The 21,638-nt window shown below is 39.0% G+C and overlaps 1 protein-coding gene across 3 annotated transcripts in view; it reads right to left on the reverse strand.

Moving 5' to 3' along the window:
- WDTC1 (WD and tetratricopeptide repeats 1) overlaps positions 1-21,638 on the reverse strand; it is an 87,534-nt gene that overhangs the window by 19,415 nt on the left and 46,481 nt on the right. For all 3 annotated transcript variants that reach the window (XM_037828041.1, XM_037828040.1, XM_037828039.1), the window contains exon 4: positions 306-352. In XM_037828041.1, coding sequence (XP_037683969.1) covers positions 306-352 — 47 coding nt within the window. The remainder of the gene's footprint in view (positions 1-305; positions 353-21,638) is intronic.

Genomic DNA, 21,638 nt, shown 5'->3' on the forward strand with positions numbered 1-21,638 from the left:
TTATCTGGTAAACATTAGTTGATTCTCTTCTATTTTCTCCTGAGAATTTACTAACATTCCTTAAACACACTGGTTTGTCAAAAAAGCAGTGTTTAGATGGTCTACCCTCTATTTTCGGAATTAATTGCTTAACTGTGTATGCTGATAATTATGGACTAAACTTAGGAGCATAACAGAGAGCAGGGGTCTCTTTTCACTTGGGTCCACTCTCTACTTTAGATCTACAAAGAGGAACGAGAACCTCCCTCTTCCAGCTTGCTGACTTTTTTCACTAACACCCTCCTGGTGCTCCTGCTCATACTCACTCTCCTTTCTCATTCCATTCCAGGCAGTTCACGCATCCTGAGTGACCCTGGAGGAACAAATGGAAAAGGACAAGAAGAGAGCTGGTTAGAGATTCTTCTGGGAACTCAAAACTGAGAAGTGGGACTGAACAACAGGTAGATGCTCTTGCACCTTCACTGCTTCCCAAGTGCATGTGGGTGACTGGAATTGAATTAAATTGCTTGGCAGCTGACAATAGACAAAGTACTTTCACATTCGTTGATTTCACTTCATACTGAGCACAAGAGCCATAAAAGATAGGTTTCATTGACCCCATTTTGCAGAAAAGTAAACTGAAGCTCAGACAGAATTAAGTAGTGGAAGTGAGATCCAAACAAATATCTGCTCCTACCACTAGAAAAGACATGTTAACAGTCCCTTCAAGGGACATCTCCTCAGCCACAGGTAATTTTGTCCAGGGGAGCATCTGACCCAAGGACAGCCAATTATGGCTGATCGTTCCTTCATTCACCATACATTTATTGAGCACCGACTGTATGCCTGATACTGTTCAGATGCTGGGCATACAGCAGTACATAAAACAAAGTCCCTGATCTTTTGGCGCTTACTCAAGTAGGTAGGGCCTAGTATGGTAAGATAAATTGGGCAGGGTCTTGATCTTGAGAATTTGAATTGAGAAACTTGGAGAGACTGAACCAGTTAACAGCAGACACTGAAGATGAATCCAAGCAGAGAGAAATCATGAAAGCTCATGGCAAAGCTAAAGTTCCTGAGGAACTAGACTCCATGAATAAGCAGAAGGTATGGAGGGGCAGAAAGGAATCTTACCTGGTAGGAGAGAGTAGGTCCCTAGGCATTTCTACAAACTGTTCTGTTCCCTCTCCATTCAAAAGCACTTTGATTTTCATTTCATTATCTCCCTGTCCCAAAGCAGATCATGTGTTTCAGGAAGGGTAAAACCCATTGTCCTTGCCACAGTGATAGGTTCAGGAACTTAGGCCCAAGCCAAACAGGATGTAGTATTCCGATGGCCAGAGGAATTGGTTCAGAAATGACCCTGTGACCCTAACAAGATGTAATGGGGACAGATGGTGGGAGCTTCTGGGAAAGGAGTTTTCTCATTCTTAGGAGAAAGTCTATGGAAGAGATGCTTTTCTTCCTCCGGATGCTGGGTGCACTGATGTGACAGCTGGGACTGCTGCACACAGTTTGCCTGTGGGTGAAACCAACCCACAAAGGAGAGCTCATCTGAGGGGATCACAGCAAAATGGAGCCAGAATGACCACAGTAACCAACCATGAGGCCCACCTTCTTCCTGCACTTCTAGTTAAGAGAGCCAATCAGTTGATTACTTTTTAAGGCAATTTGAGCTGGACTGTTACTTGCAGGCCAAAGCATCCTAATTGATAAACTCCAACTCATACTTCAGGCCTCAGTTTATGGGCACTGCCTTCAAGATGCCTTCACTATCCTGTGTGTTTGGGAGGGAGGCTCACCATTTTTGTGGGTTCCTCCAACACACTGTATTAAGGCTCTCTGTCAATGTGGTTGCTTTCTTCCACCAGACTGAGTGCTAAGAAAGCAGGCTTGTGCATCATGTCCATCATATTCCTAAGATCAGGTACAGGGTGTGGCATGTTATCTGTTGCCTGAATGAGCAGGACTAGTGGGAGTAATTGACAGATGTGAACAAACCTTATCTCCCAGACCATCTAGTTAGAAAAGGCTTTTCCTCTGCCTTCTCTTTTCCTCTTACCCTTTTGTCCTGTAAAGATTCTCATCTGGGTTGCAACTCATTTCTTCCCAGGTTCTCCACTTATAAACTACTGACACATTCCCTTTGTTCAGACTCCACCAGGCCCCTCACTTTTCCATGACATTTGGTAGAAACCCCCCACATAACTCCAGTCACTGCTCCTAGGTCAGAATCATTTCTGTTCTTGGCCGTCTCATTTTTTCACCAGGGTGTAAACTTCTTGTGCTGGGAGTGGGGTTGGGGGAGGGTAGTGGTGGTCTCATCTCAGCTTTTCATACCCAGAGCACGGAGGGCCTTGAATGACTGCCACTTGCTGGGGGCTTACGAAGGGCTAGGCCCAGTGCTAAGCCCTTATGGTAGGTAGAAAAATGGTCCCCAAAGACATCCACCCCCTAATCTTCAGAACCTGTGAATATGTTACTTTAGGTGGCAAAAGGGACTTTGCAGCTGTGATTAAGATTACAGACCTTGAGATGGGGAGATTATTCTGGATTATCCAGTGGGCCCAATCTAATCATATGAGTCCTTGAAATTGGAGTACCTTTTCTGGTGCAGAGTACCAGAAAGGTGGAGGTGTGAAAGGGACTGACTACTGTTGTTGGCTTTGAAGATGGAGAGGTCACAAGCCAAACAATGTGGGCAGCCTCTAGAAGGTGGAAATGGCGAGAAAATGGATTTTTCCCCAATGGCCTCCAGAAGTAACAGAGCCATTCCAACACCTTAAATTTAGTCTGGTGAGATGTGTGCTAGACTTCTGATCTACAGAACTGTAAGGTGATAAATTTGTGTCATTTTTAAGCCACTAAATTAGTAATTTGTAATGCCAACAATAGGAAACTAATAAAGCACCGTACATCCATCATCTCATTTAAGAGATAGTTATCATTATTCATTTTACAGATTCAAAAAAACAATGCTCAGAGAGGTAAGGTAACCTGTCTAAGGTGGCCCAGTTACTAGTGACAGGAAGCAGGATTTTAACTCAAGAGTTCAGGCTCTTAAGTACTATCTGAGAATTGCATTAATGCTTCCTGAATGACTGTATTTGTCTATGGTATTTGTTCTCAAATCAGAAACCCCCATCCAAAGTACAGAAGACAAGGATCACAGTGGATAAATATTATATTTATGATTCATTTTTACATGGTGAAAAATAGCCAAGAGGCAGCTGTGCCAGTTTGAATGTATTATGTCCCCCTAAATGCCATTATCTTTGATGCAGTCTTGTGTGGGCAGGAAACGTATTGGTGTTGATTGGGTCAGAGACTTTTGATTGGATGTTTCTGTGGAGATCTGATCACTCAACTGTGGGTGAGATCTTTCATTGGATAATTTCCATGGAGGTGTGGCCCCACCCATTCAGCAAGGGCCTTGATTAGTTTACTGGAGCACTATATAAGCTCAGACAGAAGAAGCAAGCTTGCCACAGCCAAGAGGGACATTTTGGAGAGTGCACAGGAGCTGAGAGAGGAACTTCAGTTTACAGAGACATTTTGGAGATGGCCTTTGAAAGCAGACTTTTGCTCCAGAGAAGCTAAGAGAGGACAGATGCCCCAAAAGCAACTGAGAGTGACATTTGGGAGAGAAGCTGAAGCCTAGAGAGGAATGTTCTGGGAGAAAGCCATTTTGAAACCAGAACTCTGCAGCACATGCCAGCCATGTGCCTTTCCAGCTGACAGAGGTTTTCTAGACACCATTGGCCATCCTCCAGTGAAGGTACCCAATTGTTGATGTGTTACCTTGGACACTTTATGGCCTTAAGACTGTAACTGTGTAGCCAGTTAAACCCCCTTTTATAAAAGCCAATCCATTTCTGGTGTTTTGCATTCCAGCAGCATTAGCAAACTAGAAGAGCCCGTAAATTGGAGAGAGTATAGAAAGAAAGCTCAGACCAGGTTCTACAAAAATATACACAAAGTAATTATTGACAAAGAATAGTAATAAAGGGCTTTACAAGTTAGAATGCATGTTTCAGAACTTACTTTATAAGGAACGGAGCGTTTAAGAGGAGTTATTTTGGCTTTGATAAATGAGGCTGGTTTGGGAAAAGGTACATGATCTATAATTATGTTGATGAATACAATGGAAAAAAATGTCCTCATGACATATCACAGTTAAAAAGTGGGTAAAAAAAAGGAGAGAAAAGCGCAAGCTTTTATGGAATCGAGAGGAAGGACGGTAGAAGTGGCTCCTAGAGAGGAATACATTTCTGTGTGCCTCCTTGGAGCCCTGGAAACATTTCTACTTAAGAGTGAGCTTTGTAAAACAGGGAACTGGAAGAAACAGGAAGTGCACAGGGAAAGAACCTCCAGAAGAAACTTCAAACCTCACTTAAGTTCCAAATTATAACTTAACCTTTGGTTCCCTACTTAACTTAATTAATTATATATTATATGAGAGGAGGAGGAGGTAGGGAGAAATATTTTTATCATCAACACTGTTAGAATTGTAGGTGCATGATATTAACAAAAAGCAAATAGACTTTTAGTTTGTTTTGTTACTGCTTATAAAATCCTTACAGACAATGCAACTCTGACAGCCTGTATCACCATCCCATCTTGGTATGTTACACTAGGTAGAATACTAGAATTTATATACATGGTCTCATTATCACTCACTTTTTACAGGTAAGACCAAGGCTCAGAGATTTTAAATAACTTACTCAAGGTCACACATATGGTAAAGACCAGAGTCCACATGAGAACTCAGGTCAGTATGACTTCAAAGTATTTCTTTGGCTGCACTGGACTACCTTGGCAGTTTCTAATAAAGTTAAGTTTATATCCACCCTATGATCCAGCAATTTCAATCCTAGGTATTTAGTCAAGAGAAATGAAAACATTTGCTCATACAAAGACTGGTATAAAAATATAAGCTATATTCATAGCTGCTTTATTTTAAAGTCAATATTAATCCAAATGGCCATCAACAGGAGAATGGATATACAAGCTGTGGTATATGATAGACTCCTACACAGCAATTGAAAGGAATAGACTATAGACACATGCAACAACATGGTCAAAACTCAAAAATATTATGCTAAGGAAGATCCAAGATGGCTGATTAGGGAGAGGCTGGTTCACTTCTCTCCCAGAAAAACAACTAAGGGTCAGGAAGAAACTGTCTGCAACAACAGATCTGGGGCTCTGGAGATCAGGGTAAGTGCTCTGCAACACCCAGAAAAGTACAGGACAAAGCAATGGAAAAGATGTGGTGAAAGAACATGAGTAACCTACCCCCTCAGACCCAGCTCCAGATGCCAATCCCCCATTCTCGGGGCAGAGTACTCCAGGCTTTGGTGGGCAGGCAGCTCCAGATTGAAAGGGCAGTGGAGGTTCACTCTCCCCATAACAGTGTGGGACATGATCTAGCACTGTGCCAACTTTTGGACAGTGAATTTGAACGGCTGAGACAACTGGTGGTTTAAACCCACCTGGCGCAGCACAGGTACACCACTGTCCCAAGTTGGCAGGGAGCTTCTTGGCCTTCTGAAGGTTGAGGGTAATAGGCTGCCAAAGAGTGCCATCTGCTGGCAGGTGAGTAAAGTGCACCTTTACCTGACCTTCCAGGCCTGTGGAGCTAGTGTTTGCCCCCTTCATGGGTCCCTGGCCCAGCCCTGGTTGGGTAATACTGACAAACCAAGTGTCAGAGAAAAGCATTAACACAAATCCAATCAACAAAGAAAGCTTCAACAAGAGAGAATATCCAACCTTCAAAGTAAATTCACCAAGATAAGCCGATGCCCAGACACAGCAAAAAATAAGCCATAAGAAGAAAAAGGAAGATATGGCCCAGTAAAAGGAGCAAACCAGAAAGTCAAAGGAGAAACAGAATCTTGAAAAACTAATCAATGTTGTTCAAACAAATTTCCTAAACAAATTCAACGGGATGACTAAAGAAATAAAGGATATTAAGAAGATAATGGGTGAGCGTAAAGAAGAATTTGACCAGCATGCAAAAGAAAAATAACATATCTTATGGGAATTAAAAGCACAACAGAAGAAATTTAAAATACACTAGAAGCACACAAGAGCAAATTTTAACAGGCAGAAGAAAGGATCACTGAGCTAGAAGAGAGAGCATCAGAATTCAAACAGACAAAAGGACAGAGAAAACAATGGGGAAAATTGAGCAGGGTCTCTGGGAACTAACTGACAAAAGGAAGTGCGTGAATATTCACATCATGGGTGTCCCAGAGGAGAAGAGAAGGGAAAAGGGGCAGAAGGAATATCTGAGGAAAAAATGGCCAGAACTTCACAAATCTTATGAAAGGCACTGATATCCAGGTCCAAGAAGCACAAACCAAATAAATCCCAATAGACCTACTCCAAGACACATACTAATCAGAATGCCAAAGGCCAAAGATAAAGAGAGAATTCTGAAAGCAGCAAGAGAAGAGTGACTCATAACATACAAGGGATACCCGATAAGACTAAGTGCCAATTTCTCATCAGAAACCATGGAGGCAAGAATGCAGTGTTATGATATATTCAAGATCTGAAAGAGAAAAATTGCCAGCCAAGAATTATCTGTCTGTGCTGGTTTGAATCTGTTATGTATCACATCCTATAAAAAGCCAAGTTCTTTAATGCAATTTTGAGGGGGCAGACCTATTGTGTGTGGGGCCTTTTGAATAGATTATTTCCATGGAGACATGACTCTGCCCAGTTTACTGGCATCCTCTATGACAAAGTTTAAGATATTCATAGATAAAGAGAAGCTGAGAGGGTTTGTTAATAAGAGACCCGCCCTACAAGAAATAATAAAGGAGTCCTGCAGGCTGAAAGGAAATAACAAGAGAGGCTTGGAGATAGTGCAGAAATGAAGGTTATCAGTAAGTGTAACTAAATGGGTAAAAAGAGAGACAAAAATAAGATATGACATATAAAAACCAAAGGATAAAATGTTGAAGTAAATACTGCCTTTAGAGTAATAACATTGAATGTTAATGGATTAAACTCCCCATGCTGGTTTGAATCTTTTATGTACCCCCTAAAAAGACTATGTTCTTTTAATCCATTCTTGTGCGGGCAGACATTGTGGGTGGAATCTTTTGACTGGATTATTTCCATGGAGATGTGACCCCACCCATCAAGGTGGGTGTTAATTAGTTTACTGGCATCCTCAATGAGAGGATAAAAGGCAGAGACATTTTGAAGCTAAGACAGAAGCCCAGAGACATTTTGGAGACAGCAATGCAATCTGGGAGCAAAGGAAAAGCAGATGCCAGCCACATGACTTCCCAGCTGACACAGGTGTTCCGGACACCACTGGCCTTTCTTCAATGAAGGTATCTTTCTGTTGATGCCTTAGTATGGCCTTAGAACTGTAAATTTGTAACCTAATAAACTCCCATTGTAAAAGCCAATCCATTTCTGGTATTTTGCATTCAGGCAGCTTTAGCAAACTGGAACACTCCCCAATCAAGACACAGAATGTTAGAATGTATTTTAAAAAATAAGCCATCTATATGTCATCTAAAAGAGACTCACCTCAGACCAAAGGATACAAATAGGTTGAAAGTGAAAGGTTAGAAAAAGATATTCCATACAGTGTATATATAAAACTAGGATAGTTATACTAACATCAGACAAAATAGACTTTACATGCAAAGCTGTTATAAGAGACAAAGAAGGACATTATATATTAATAAAAGGGGCAATCAACCAAGAAAAAATAACAATGATCAGTATATGTGCACCTCACCTGGGTGCCCCAAAATACATGAGGCAAACACTAGCAAAACTGAAAGGAGAAATAGATTTATCTATAATAACAGTTGGAAACTTCAATACACACTCCCATCAAGAGACAGAACATTTAGACAGAGGATCAATAAAGAAATAGAGAATTTGAATAATTTAATAAATGAACTAAACCTAACAGACATATTCAGAACAGTGCACCCCAAGACAACAGGATATACATTCTTCTCAAGTGCTGATAGATCATTCTCCAGGACAGACTACATATTGGGTCACAAAACAGATCTTAATAAATGTAGAAAGATTGAAATTATACAAAGCACTTTCTTTGACCATAAGGGAATGAAGCTGGAAGTCAACAACAGGCAGAAGACTGGAAAATACACAAATTTATGGAGGTTAAACAACGCACTCTTAAACAATCAGTGGGTCAAGGAAGAAATTGCAAGAGTAAATATCTCGGGGTGAATGAAAACAAGAACGCAATATATCAAAACTTATGGGATGCAGCAAAGGAAATGTTGAGAGGGAAACTTAGAGCCCTAAATGCCTACATTAAAAAGGAAAAAAGAGCTAAAATCAAACATCTAACCTCATACCTGGAGGAACTAGACAAAGAATAGCAAATTAATCCCAAAGCAAACAGTAAGAAAGAAAGAAAAAAGATTAGAGCAGAAATAAATGAAATTGAGAACAACAACAACAAAAAACAATAGAGAGAATCAACAAAACCAAAAGTTGGTTCTTTGAGAAGAACAACAAAATTGACAAAGCCCCTTAGCTACAATGACAAGGGGAGAAAGAGGTGCAAGTAAATAAATTCAGAAATGAGAGTGGGGACAGTACTACAGACCCCACGGAAATAAAGAAGATCATAAGAGGGTACTATGAAAACTGTGTGCCAACAAGCTAGACAACTTATATGAAAGGGACAATTTTCTAGAAACACATGAACAGCCCACACTAACTCCAGAAAAAATAGAAGATCTCAACAAAGAATCATAAGTAAAGAGATTGAATCAGTCATCAAAAACAGGTAGGAAAACTCTGCTCTGGACCAGCTGATCCTCTCCTCTCCCCCTCACTCAGTCTCATGCAGCATGGAAGGAGCACAGAAACACAGGATTCCTCTCACCTCCCACTGGTGTCACAGACTATAAAATCTCACATAGCAGTAAGACAGATCCCCACTGTTTGGAGACCCGGGGGATAGGGGAGGACATTTCAAGGTCCAGATCAGTGAGGGATGAAGAGTCTGAGAAAAAGTGGGCAGAGACTGTTTTCAGCCTTGAGTCTGACAGCCATTCCACCACCCTTGAGGGAAACAGTAGCTGGTTGCCCCATCCTTGCCTGGGGGATGGCTGAAAACTTTGCCTCTGCTACAAGTAAGTGGGGGGACACAGCCTCACACTGAGTCAGATTTTGCCCAGCAAAGTGAGGGCACAAGAACTCCACAGCTTCAGCCTCACCAGGGAAGATGGGAACACCAGAATATAATTCAGCCTTGCCCAGCCAAACTCAGCCCAGGCTCCAAGAGATAATTCACCCCACCCAGCCAGACTTGGCCACGGCAACAAGAGATAATTCAGCCCCACCCAGTCATACATAGCCTTGGATCCAGAAGGTAAACACCTTCTGAGGATGATTAAGTCAGTGAACAATGCCATCTACTGAGAACACCGGAAAATGCAAGGGAACTGCAGGACTTCTTAGAACCTCTCCAGACCTTATCCCAGGCCCACTGGAGCTGGTCTATACCCCTTGCATGGGACCCTGGCTCTGTTTAAGCTAAGAAATATGGACGACCCAACGGTTAAAGAACTGCTCTAAAAAAGCCCCTTAGCTACAATGATAGGGGTTGCTGGCTGGCAAAAAATGAAGCACCACTTGGAGCCATCAGACTTGTTTTACGCATACACAGAGACCTTGCTGTGGTGCTCAGTGCCTACCCCCCAGAGGCAGGCTGCTGTGGGTGCCTGGTTTTGGGGGAAGACTGAGGGGCAGTGCTAATCTGACAACTGGCCAGTTGAGAGAGACAAAGAAGAGATAGAGATCAAGGCCAACCAACAAGAAAACCTTAGGCAAGAGAGAGAAAACAACTTCCAGAATAAAGTAATCAAGAAAATCAGATGCCTAGACTGCAAAAAATCATGAGTCACACTAGGAAACATGAAGACATGGACCAGCTGAAGTAATAAACTAACACTTCAACTGAGATACAGGAGTTGAAACAACTAACTAAAGATGTTCAAACAAATCTTCCAAATAAAACCAATGAGTTGAAGGAAAATGTGGTAAAAGAGATGAAGGATATTAAAGAAGACAGTGGGTGACCATAAAGAAGAATTTGTAAGTTTGAAAAAACAAATGGCACAACTTACTGGAATGAAAGACACAATAGAAGAGATGAAAAACATAATGGAGACATACAACAGTAGATTTGAAGAGGCAGAAGAAAGGATCAGTGAACAAGAAGACAGGACATCTGACTCCAATACACAAAAGAACGGATAAGGAAAAGAATGGAAAAATATGAGCAGGGTCTCAGGGAACTGAATAACAACATGAAGCACATGAATATACATATTATGGGTGTCCCAGAAGAAGAGAAGGGAAAGGGGGCAGACAGAATAATCACTGAGGAAATAATGACTGAAAATTTCCCATCTCTTATGAAATATATACAATTACAGATTCGAGAAGCACAGCAGATTCAAGAAGCACAAACAGAATAGATCCAAATAGACCTACTCCAAGACATTTAATAATCAGATTGTCAAATGTCAAAGAAAAAAGAGAATTCTGAAAGCAAGAGAAAAGTGATCCATCAAATACAAGGGAATCTTGATAAGACAAAGTGCGGATCTCTCAGCAGAAACCATGGAGGTAAAAAGGCTGTGGTATGATATATTTAAGATACTGAAAGAGAAAAAACTGCCAACCAAGAATTCTATACCTGGCAAAACTGTCCTTCAAAAATGAAGAAGACTTTAAAATATTTACAGATAAACAGACACTGAGAGAGTTTGTGAACAAGAGACCTGCTCTACAAGAAATACTAAAGGGAGCACTATGGGCAGACAGGAATAGACAGGCAAAAGAGGTTTGGAGAAGAGTGTAGAAATGAAGAATATCAATAGGGGTAACTAATAGGGTAAAAACAGCAAAAAATAAGCCATGACATATAACATCCAAAAGACAAAATGGTTGAAGAAAGTACTGCCTTTACCTTTGATAACTCCCCAATAAGAAGATACAGATTGGCAGAAAGGATAAAAAAAAAAAAAAAGAGCCATCTATATGCTGTCTACAAGAGACTCATTTTAGACCCAAGGACAAAAATAGATTGGAAGTGAGAGGTTGGAGAAAGACATTTCATGCACACAACAACCAGAAAAGGGTGGGAGTAGCTATACTAATATCAGACAAACTAGACTCCAAGTGTAAAACAATTAAAAGAGACAAAGAAAGACACTATACATATTAATAAAAGGGACAATTCATCAAGAAGACATAACAGTCACAAATATCTATGCACTGAGCCAGAGTGCCCCAAAACACATGAGGCAAACACTGACAACACTGAAGGGGAAGTAGACACCTCTACAATAATAGCTGGAGACTTCACTACACCACTCTCATAAATGGACAGAACATCTAGATAGAGGATCAATAAGGGAACAGGAATTTTGAATACTCTAATAAATGACTAGACTTAAGAGACATTTACAGAACACTGTACCCCACAGCAGCAGGATACAAATTTTTCTCAAGTACTCATGGATCGTTCTCAAAGATAGACCATGTGTTGAGTCACAAAACAAGTCTCAATAAATTTAAAAAGATCAAAATTATACAAAGCACTTTCTCAGATCATAATGGAATGAAGTTGGAAATCAGTAACAAGCAGAAGGCTGGAAAATTCACAAATACATAAGCGGCTAAACAATGCACTCTTAAACAACCAGTGGGTCAAGGAAGAAATTACAAGAGAAATCAGTAAATATCTCAAGGCAAATGAAAATGAGAACACAACATATCAAAACTTACGGGATGCAGCAAAGTCAGTGCTGAGAGGGAAATTTATTGCCCTAAATGCCTATATTAAAAAAGAAGAAAGAGCAAAAATTGAGGAATTAATTGTTCACCTGAAGGAACAAAAGAAAGAACAGCAAACTAATCCCAAAGCAAACAGAAGGAAAGAAATAACAAAGATTAGAGCAGAAATAAATGAAATTGAGAACATGAAAACAATAGAGAATAAACAAAACCAGAAGTTGGTTCTTTGAGAAAATCAATAAAATTGATGGACTCTTAGCTAGGCTGACAAAGAAAAAAAAAAAAAAAAAAAAAGAGGATGCCAAATAAATAAAGTAAAAAATGGGAGGGGGACATAACTACTGACCTTGCAGAAAGAAAGGAGATAATGAGAGGATACTCTCATCAACTATATGCTAAGAAATTAGACAACTTAGATGAAATGGACATCTTCCTAGAAAAGCATGAACAACCAACTTTGACTTGAGAAGAAATAGAAGACCTTAACAAACCAATCACAAGTAAAGAAATTGAATCAGTCATCAAAAAACTCCCCAAAAAGAAAAGTCCAGGACCAGATGGCTTCACATGTGAATTACCAAGCATTCAAGAAAAAATTAGTACCAATCCTGTTCAAACTCTTTAAAAAACTGAAGAGGAGGAAAAGCTACCTAACTCATTCTATGAAGCCAATATCACCTTAATAATGAAGCCAGACAAAGATACTACAAGAAAAGACAATTACAGACAAATATCCCTTACGAATATAGATGCAAAAATCCTCAACAAAATACTTGCAAGTTGAATCCAGCAACATTAAAAGAATTATACACTACAACCAAGTGAGTTTTATTCCAGGTATGCAAGGATGGTTCAACAAAAGAAAATCAATTAATGTAATACACCACATCAATACATCGAAGGGGAAATGATCATCTCGATTGATGCAGAAAAGGCATTTGACAAAATTCAACATCCTTTCTTGATGAAAACACTTCAAAGGATAGGAGTAGAAGGCAATTTCCTCAACACAATAAAGGGAATATGTGAAAAACCCACAGCTAACATCATACTCAATGGGGAAAGACTGAAAGCTTTCCCTCTAAGATCAGGAACAAGACAAGGAAGCCCACCGTCACCATTGTTATTCAACATTGTGCTGGAAGTTCTAGCTAGAGGAATTAGGCAAGAAAAAGAAATAAAAGGATCCAAATTGGAAAGGAAGAAGTAAAATTTTCACTGTTTGCAGACAACATGATCCTATATGTGGAATATCCAGAAAAATCTACAGCTAAGCTACTAGGGCTAATAAAGGAGGAGAGCAAAGTGGCAGGATACAAGATCAAAATGCAAAAATCAGTGGTGTTTTTATACACTAGTGTGATGGTTAGGTTCATGTGTCGACTTGGCCAGGTGATGGTACCCAGCTGTCTGGTCAGCAAGCACTGGCCTAACCATTGCTGCAAGGATGTTTGTGGCTGGTTAATAAACCAACAGGCTGGTTTATTAAATATCAGTCAATTAGCTGCAGCTGTGACTGATGACTCAATGAAGGGCATGTCTTCCACAATGAGAGAATGCAGTTGGCTGGATTTAATCCAATCAATCAGTTGAAGACTTTTAAGTGAGACAGATAGAGGACCTTCATTTCTTCTTCAGCTGACCAGCGAAGCGTTTCCTGAGGAGTTCATCAAAGTTGCCAGTTTGTTTCCTGAGGAGTTCATCGAACATCTTCATTGGAGTTGCCAGTTTGCTGACTGCCCTACGGAATCTGGACTCATGCATACCCACAGTTGTGTGAGTCACTTTAATAATCTTATATTCATAGATATCTCTCACTGATTCTGTTTCCCTAGAGACCCCTAACTAATACAACTAGTAATGAGCAATATGAGCAATCAAGAAAAAAATCCCATTTACAATAGGAAGCAAAAGAATCAAATATTTAGGTATATATCTAACCAAGAACATCAAAGACCTTTACACAGAAAACTACAGAAAATTGCTAACAGAAATCAAGGAAAACCTAAATAACTGGAAGGACATAACATGTTCACGGATTGGAAGACTAAATATTGTTAAGATGTCAATACTACCCAAATTGATTTACAGATTCAATGCAATACCAATTAAAATCTCAACAACTTACTTTGCAGAAATAGAAAAATCAATAATCAAATTTATTTGGAAGGGCAGGGTGCCATGAATAGCTAAAAATAGCTTAAGAAAGAAAAATGAAGTGGGAGGTCTCACACTACCTGACTTTAAACATTTTACAAAGCTACAGTGGTCAAAACAGCATGGTACTGGCATAAAGATAGACATATTGACCAATGGAATCAATCAAATTGAATATTCAGCAATAGACCCTCTCATCTATAGAAAATTGATCTTTGATAAGGCGGTCAAGTTGACTCAAATGGGACAGAGCAACCTCTTCAATAAATGGTGATTGGAGAAGTGGAAATAATCTATATCCAAGAATGAAAGAGGACCTCTATCTATCTCACACCTTATACAAAAATTAACTCAAAATGGATGAAAGACCTAAACATTAGAGCTGAGACCATAAAACATTTAGAAGAAAATGTAGGGAAATATCTTAAGGATCTTGTGATAGGAAGTGGTTTCCTAGACCTTACACCCAAAGCACAAGCAATGAAAGAAGAAATAGTTAAATGGGATCTCCTCAAAATTGAACAATTTTGCACAACAAAGGACTTTGTCAGAAAAGTAAAAAGGCAGCCTACACAAGGGAAACAATATTTGGAAACCAATATCAGATAAGGGTTTAATATAGAGAATATATAAAGAGATACTACAATTTAACAATAAAGTATAACATTCAATGGTTTTTAGTATATTTACAGAGTTGTGCAACCATTACCATGATCAATTTTAGATCATTTTCATCACCTCAAAAAGAAACCTCCTACCCATTAACAGTCACTCCCTCTATTTCACCCCACCACCACTTCCCCCAGCCCTAGGCAACCACTAATCTACTTTCTCTCTATATAGATTTGCCTATTGTGGACATTTCATATCAATGGAATCATACAATAATAATAATAAAAAAAGAATAAAGATTCCAATCAGAGACCTAACCTCACAACTGGAGGATCTAGAAAAAGAAGAAGAAACTAAGTCCAAAGTGAGCAGAAGGAAGGAAAGAGGAAAGATTAGAACAGCAATAAATGAAATAGAGAATAAAAACACAATAGAAAGAATCAAGGAAACCAAAATCTGGTTCTTTGAAAAGATCAATAAAATCAACAAACCTTTAGCTAAGCTGACAAAGAAAAAAAGAGAGAGGATGCAAGTAAATAAAATCAGAAATGAAAGGGGAGGACATTATTACCAAGCCCTCAGAAATAAAATGGATTATAAGAGGATATTATGAATAACTGTAAACCAACAAATTAGATAACCTAGATGAAATAGACAAAGCCCTAGAAGCACACAAATTACCTACACTGACTCAAGAAGAAGTAGAAGACTGTTATCTCTAATCCTCCCCTCCTCCCTGTTGATTACAATCAATCCCTCCCTATGTTGCATCACCCAGATCCCTGCCTTATGCTCTCATACCCATTGGAATGTCAAGCCCTTCTAACCAGCTTATTCAGCCCCTCAAAGTGTGGACAATTTCTATGTTGTGCTCTGAACACGCTGCCATTCAGAGCAGCTCCTGAATCCATTCAGAGAAGCTCCTGATTTCAGGGCAATGTGACTCGACTTCCCCACCCTGTAAGTAAGCCCAATAATAAAAGCTCATGTCTCAGGAAAAAAAAAAAAAAAGAAGAAGTAGAAGATCTCAACAGTCCAATAACTAACAGATTGAATCAGTAATCAAAAACCCCTGAAACAAAGAAAAGTCCAGGTCCAGATGGCTTCACTAGTGAATTTTACCAAACACTCCAAGAATTAACATCAATCCTGTTCAAATTCTTTCAAAAATTGAAGAGAGAACACTCCCTAACTCATTATTTGAGGCCAGTATCACACTAATACCAAAGCCATTTAAAGACACCACAAGAAAAGAAAATTACAGACCAACATCCCTTGTGAATACAGATGTAAAAATCCTCAAAAAAAAAAAAAAAAATACTACCAAACAGAATCCAACAGCACATTAAGAGAATTACACACCATGATCAAGTGGGATTTATCCCAGATAGGCAAGGATGGTTCAACATAAGAAAATAAATTAATGTAATACACCAAAGCAACAGAATGAAAGGGAAAAAAAGACATGATCATTGCAATTGACAGAGAAAAGGCATTTGACAAAATGTAACCCTCCTTCTTGACAAAAACACTTAGAATACTAGCAACAGAAGAAGACTTTCTCAACATGATAAAGGGTATCTATGAAAACCCAGAGCTAACATCAATCATATGCAATGGTGAAAGACTGAAACTTTCCATCTAAGATCAGGAACAACACAAGGATGTCCACTGTCACCACCATTTTCAACATTGTACTGGGAGTTCTTGCCAGAGCAATTAGGCAAGAAAAAGAAATAAAAGGCATGCAAATTGGAAAGGAAGAAGTAAAACTTTCCCTATATGCAGATGACATGATCCTGTAGACAGAAAATCCTGAAAATCCACAAGAAAGTTACTAGAGCTAATAAACAAATTCAGCAAAGTGGTGGGGTACAAGATCAATACCCCCAAATCAGTAGTGTTTCTGTACATCAGTAGTGAACAATCTGAAAAGGAAATCAAGAAAAAAAAATCCATTTATAATAGCGATTAAAATAATCAAATATCTAGGAATAAATCTAACCAAGATGTAAAAGACTTGCCCAAGGAAAGCTACAAAACATTGCTAAAAGAAATCAAAGAAGACCTAAATAAATAGAAAGACATTCTGTGTTCATGGATTGGAAGACTAAATATCATTAAGATATCAATTCTACCCAAAGTGATTTACAGATTCAATGCAATCCCAATCAAAATTCCAACAACCTTCTTTGCAGAAATGGAAAAGCCAATCTTCAAATTTATGTGGAAGAATCAGGGGCCCTGAATAGCCAAAGCCATCTTGAAAAAGACCAAAGTGGGAGGACTCACACTTCCAATCTTAAAACTAATTACAAAGCCACAGCAGTCAAACTCACATGGTACTGGCACAAGGACAGATATATAATCAAAGGAACTGAATTAAGAGCTCAGAAATAAACTCTCACATCCATGGCCAATTGATTCTTGATGAGTGTGCCAAATCTACTCAACTGGGAAAGAATAGTCTCTTCAACAAACAGTGGTGGGAAAACCGAATTTCTATGTGCAAAAGAATGAAGGTGGACCCCTATCTCACACATATACAAAAATCAACTCAAAATGGATCAAAGTACATCCCAAAGTAATTTGGGCAGAGAATGAAAATGTATTTGCAGGGCTCCCTGAGGAACTGGGGGAAAATATGGAAATATTAAACTTCCTCACCTGGGTTATTACTGATATTCTCACAAACATTGAGGACTACCAATTTAGTAGGCCAAGCCCTCAATCTTGGGGCTTGCCCTTATGAAGCTTGTTACTGCAAATGAGGGGCTAAGCCTACTTATAATTGTGTCTAAGAATCTCCCCCAGAGAACCTCTTTGTTGCTCAGATGTGGCCCCCCTCTCTCTCTAAGCCTACTCAGCAGGTAAATTCACTGCCCTCCCCGCTATGTGGGACATGACTCCCAGGGATGAGACTAGACCTGGCATCGTAGGATTGAGAAAATCTTCTTGACCAAAAGGTGGAAGCAAAATGAAACAAAATAAAGTTTCAGTGGCTGAGAGATTTCAAATGGAGTTGAGAGGTCACTCTGGAGGGTATTCTTATGCATTTTATACATATCCCTTTTTAGTTTTTAGCATATTGGAATACCTAGAAGGAAATGCCCGAAACTGTTGAACTGCAACCCAGTAACCTTGATTCTTGAAGACGATTGTATAATTATATAGCTTACATGGTGTGACTGTGTGACTGTGAAAACCTTGTGGCTCACATTCCCTTTATTCAGTGTGTGGACAGATGAGTAGAAAAATGGGGACAAAAATTAAATGAAAAATAGGGTGGGATGGGGGAATGGAATGTTTTAGGTGTTCTTTTTAACTTTTATTTTTCTTCTTCTTCTTTTTTTTTTAGTAAGGAAAATTTTCAAAAATTGATTGTGGGAATGAATGCACAACTATATGATGGTACTGTGAACAACTGATTGTACACTGTGGATGATTGTATGCTATGTGAATATATCTCAATAAAACCAAATTTTTAAAAAATGGATCAAAGACCTAAATAAAAGAACCAAAAGTAAAAACTCCTAGAAGAAAACATAGGGAAGTATCTTCAGGACATTGTGTTAGGTGATGGTTTCTTGGATTTTACACCCAAAGCACAAGCAACAAAAGAAAAAATAGAAAACTGGGACTTCATCAACAATAAAAAAACTTGGGGCGTCAAAGGACTTCACATGATAGTAAAAAGACAACCTACAGAATGGGAGAAAATATTTGGAAAACACATATCCACTAAGGGTTTAATATCCAGAATATATAAAGAAATCCTACAACTCAACCACAAAAAGACAAACCGCCCAGTTAGGAAATGGGCGAAAGACTTGAAAAGACATTTCTCCAAAGACATACAAATGGCGAAAAAGCACAAGAAAAGATGCTCAACATCCTTAGTAATTAGGGAAATGCAAATCAACACCACAAGATACCATTTCACCTCCACTAGAATGGCTACTATTAAAAAAAACAAAAAGCAGAAAATAAGTGTTGAAAAGGATGAGTAAACATAGAGACACTTATTTTTGTTGGTGGGAATGTAAAATGGTGCAGCCATGGTAGAAGACAGCTTGATGGTTCCTCGGAAAGTAAAATATAGAATTATCATATGACCTGGCAATCCCACTGCTAGGTATCTACCCAAAATAATTGAAAGCAGGGGTTTGAATAGATATTTGCACACCCATGTTCATAGCAGCATTATTCACAATTGCCCAAAGATGGGAGCAACTGAAATGTCCATCAACAGATGAATGGATAAACAAAATGTGGTATGTCAGCTCACTGATATGAAATAATTAAAATAAGCAAATTTGTAGAGTCAGAAACTAGAATAAAAATTACCAGGTGCCAGGGTGGGGGTAGGGAATGTTGTGTTAATTATTAATTGGTACAGAATTTATGATTGGAGAGATGAAAAAGTTTTGGTAGTGGATGGTGGTGATGGCAGTACAACATTGTGAATGGAATTAACAGCAGTGAATTATATATTTGAATGTGGTAAAAAGGGGAAATTTTAGTTTGTAAATGTGTTACTAGAATAAAGTTAAAAAATCAACAACCACCACCATGGAACTATACAACACAAACAGTGTACCTTAATGTAAACTATGGACTACAGTTAATAATACAATTTTAATCATAGCCTTTCATCAATTGTAACAAAGATATCACATTAATGCAAAGTGTTAAAAATAGGGATACTATATGGGAACTCTATTTCATGCATGATTTTTCTGTAAACTTACAACTTCTCTAATGAAAAATTATATAAAAAATGGAGAAAATATCTTAATACAGCAATAGTAGTAGTTAATATATACTAAGATATATGCTGAGCACTGTCTTACCATGTACCAGGAACAATACTGTGCCCTTTATGTGTACTTGTAATTAACCTTTACAATACCTCATGATGGTAACACCGTTATTATTCCCATGTTTTAGATGAGGAAACTGAAGTCAAAAGGTTAATGCACCTAAGGTCCCATAATGAATAGACAGTGGGGCCAAAATGTGCACCCCTTTCTGACAGATTCCAAGTTTGGCTCTTAACCACAATGTCACACATCTTTTTTATTCCAAGGTGTCTCTCTTCAACTTACATGCACGGTACATGACAGCACTGGTACTGGCCTGAAGGGAACACAGGTGAATCAGGCAAAACACATCTCTTGTCCTCACTTGGCCGATGTCGTTTTGTAGCCTGCCTTACCCCCTCTTCTCCAAACCCATAACATTAGCTTTTCACCTGTTATTGTGATCTTTTCATAAGCATAACTTTAAATGGCTATAGAATATTCTTCCAAAGGTTAACCCATATTTATTAACCTCTTCCTTAGTGTTGCACATTTAGGTTAGTTCTGATATTGGTGAGTTAATGCATTTTAAAAATACAGTGGGAATAGAACATTTACATGTGACTGGACAGCCTGGGCTAGAAACAAGGCTATGTGTTTCTGCATATGACTAGAAATGTGGCAACTTTGTGTTGTAACCCCAGGTGTATAACTCACGTTGCCTTGGAGCTCTGATGAGTACTCATGGTGTGGAAAAGTGTTTTAAAATGGGAGATATTATTGATAAATAAAATTTAGTAGACAACTATCTATCAAATGTGGGGTCCGCAAAGGAAAGGTAGTAAGTCATACTTGCTGAGGGGGAAAAGTTGGGACCCACTGCATCAAGGGAATAAAAAAAGAGAAGCAAAGAGCCCAGAATGTGTATCTTGGTATGACCTAAAGGACTGGAGATCCTTTTGCCAAAACTTATTTTTTTTACAATAGGAAACTGAAGATTTTAAAGGCTGGTTAGTAGCAGGTAGATCTGTAATGTGAAAGTGCTGCCTGGGTTCAACTCCAGCTTGGCCTCTTCCTAGCTGCATGAGCAGTCATTTAAGATTCCCAGAGCCATGGATTTTTCATTTGAAAATGGGGATGACAACAATGCAAATCTGTCAGGATCCCTGTGAAGAGCCAATGATGATGATATGCCAAGTGTGGTGGTTTGAAACTGTGTGTACCCTAGAAAAGCATGTTCTCAAAGTTAATCCATTCCTGTGGGTGAAGACACTTTATAAGTGGGATCCTGTGAGGAGGCTATTTAGTTAAGGTGTGACCCACCTCATTCATGATGGGTCTTAATCCTATTACTTGAGTCTTTTATAAACAGGATGCATACACAGAGAGAACTCCGCGGAAGCAAGAAGGGAGAGACCATCAGATGCTGCCAAGTTCCTTGCTACGTTTCAGAGGACCCAAGGGTCGCCGGCAGCTGGTCTTTGGGAAGAAAGCATTGCCTTGATGATGCCTCGATTGGGACATTTTTCTCAACCTCAAAAATGTAAGCTAATAAATTCTCATTGTTAAAAGTCAACCCATTTTATGGTATCTGCTTTCATCAGTCTAGGAAACTAAAACCAATTTTGGTAGCAGAAGACTGGGGTGTTGCTATTGCAAATATAAAAATGTAGAAATGGCTTTGTAATGGATAATGGGTAGAGACTGGAAGAATTGTGAGGTGCTTGATAGAAACGGCCTACATTGCTTTGAAGAGACTATTGGTCAAAATATGGACGCTAAGTGTACTTCCAATAAGGCCTAAGACAGAACTGATGAGTGTGTCATTGTAAACTGGAAGAAAGGCGACCTTATTTTCAAGTGGCAGAGAACTCAGCAAAACTGAGTCCTGATGTTGGAGGGAAGGCAGAATTTGAAAGTGACAAGCTTGGATATTTAGCTGAGATTTCCAAACTAAATGGAGAAAGTGCAGTCTAGTTTTTCCTTGCAGCTTATAGTAAAATGTGAGAGTAAAGGGAACTCCTAGGCACAAAGAAACCAGAAACTGATGGTTTGGAAAATTCTAAGCTGCCGGAAAGTGAGTCCCAAGAGGATACACTTCAGTGAGCGTTTAGCCAAACATGGAACCAGTCAGCCATTTCAGTGCAAGTCAGGATTGGAAATGCAGTTATCCAGAAAAGATTTCTGGAAAGTTCTTTTGTCTGATGGTTGGACCCCTGTGTATTACATGTGAAATTGACAAGTTTTTTGCAAGATCTGTAT

The sequence above is a fragment of the Choloepus didactylus genome, chromosome 2 (assembly GCF_015220235.1).
Source record: "Choloepus didactylus isolate mChoDid1 chromosome 2, mChoDid1.pri, whole genome shotgun sequence".
Classification (NCBI taxonomy): Eukaryota; Metazoa; Chordata; class Mammalia; order Pilosa; family Megalonychidae; genus Choloepus; species Choloepus didactylus.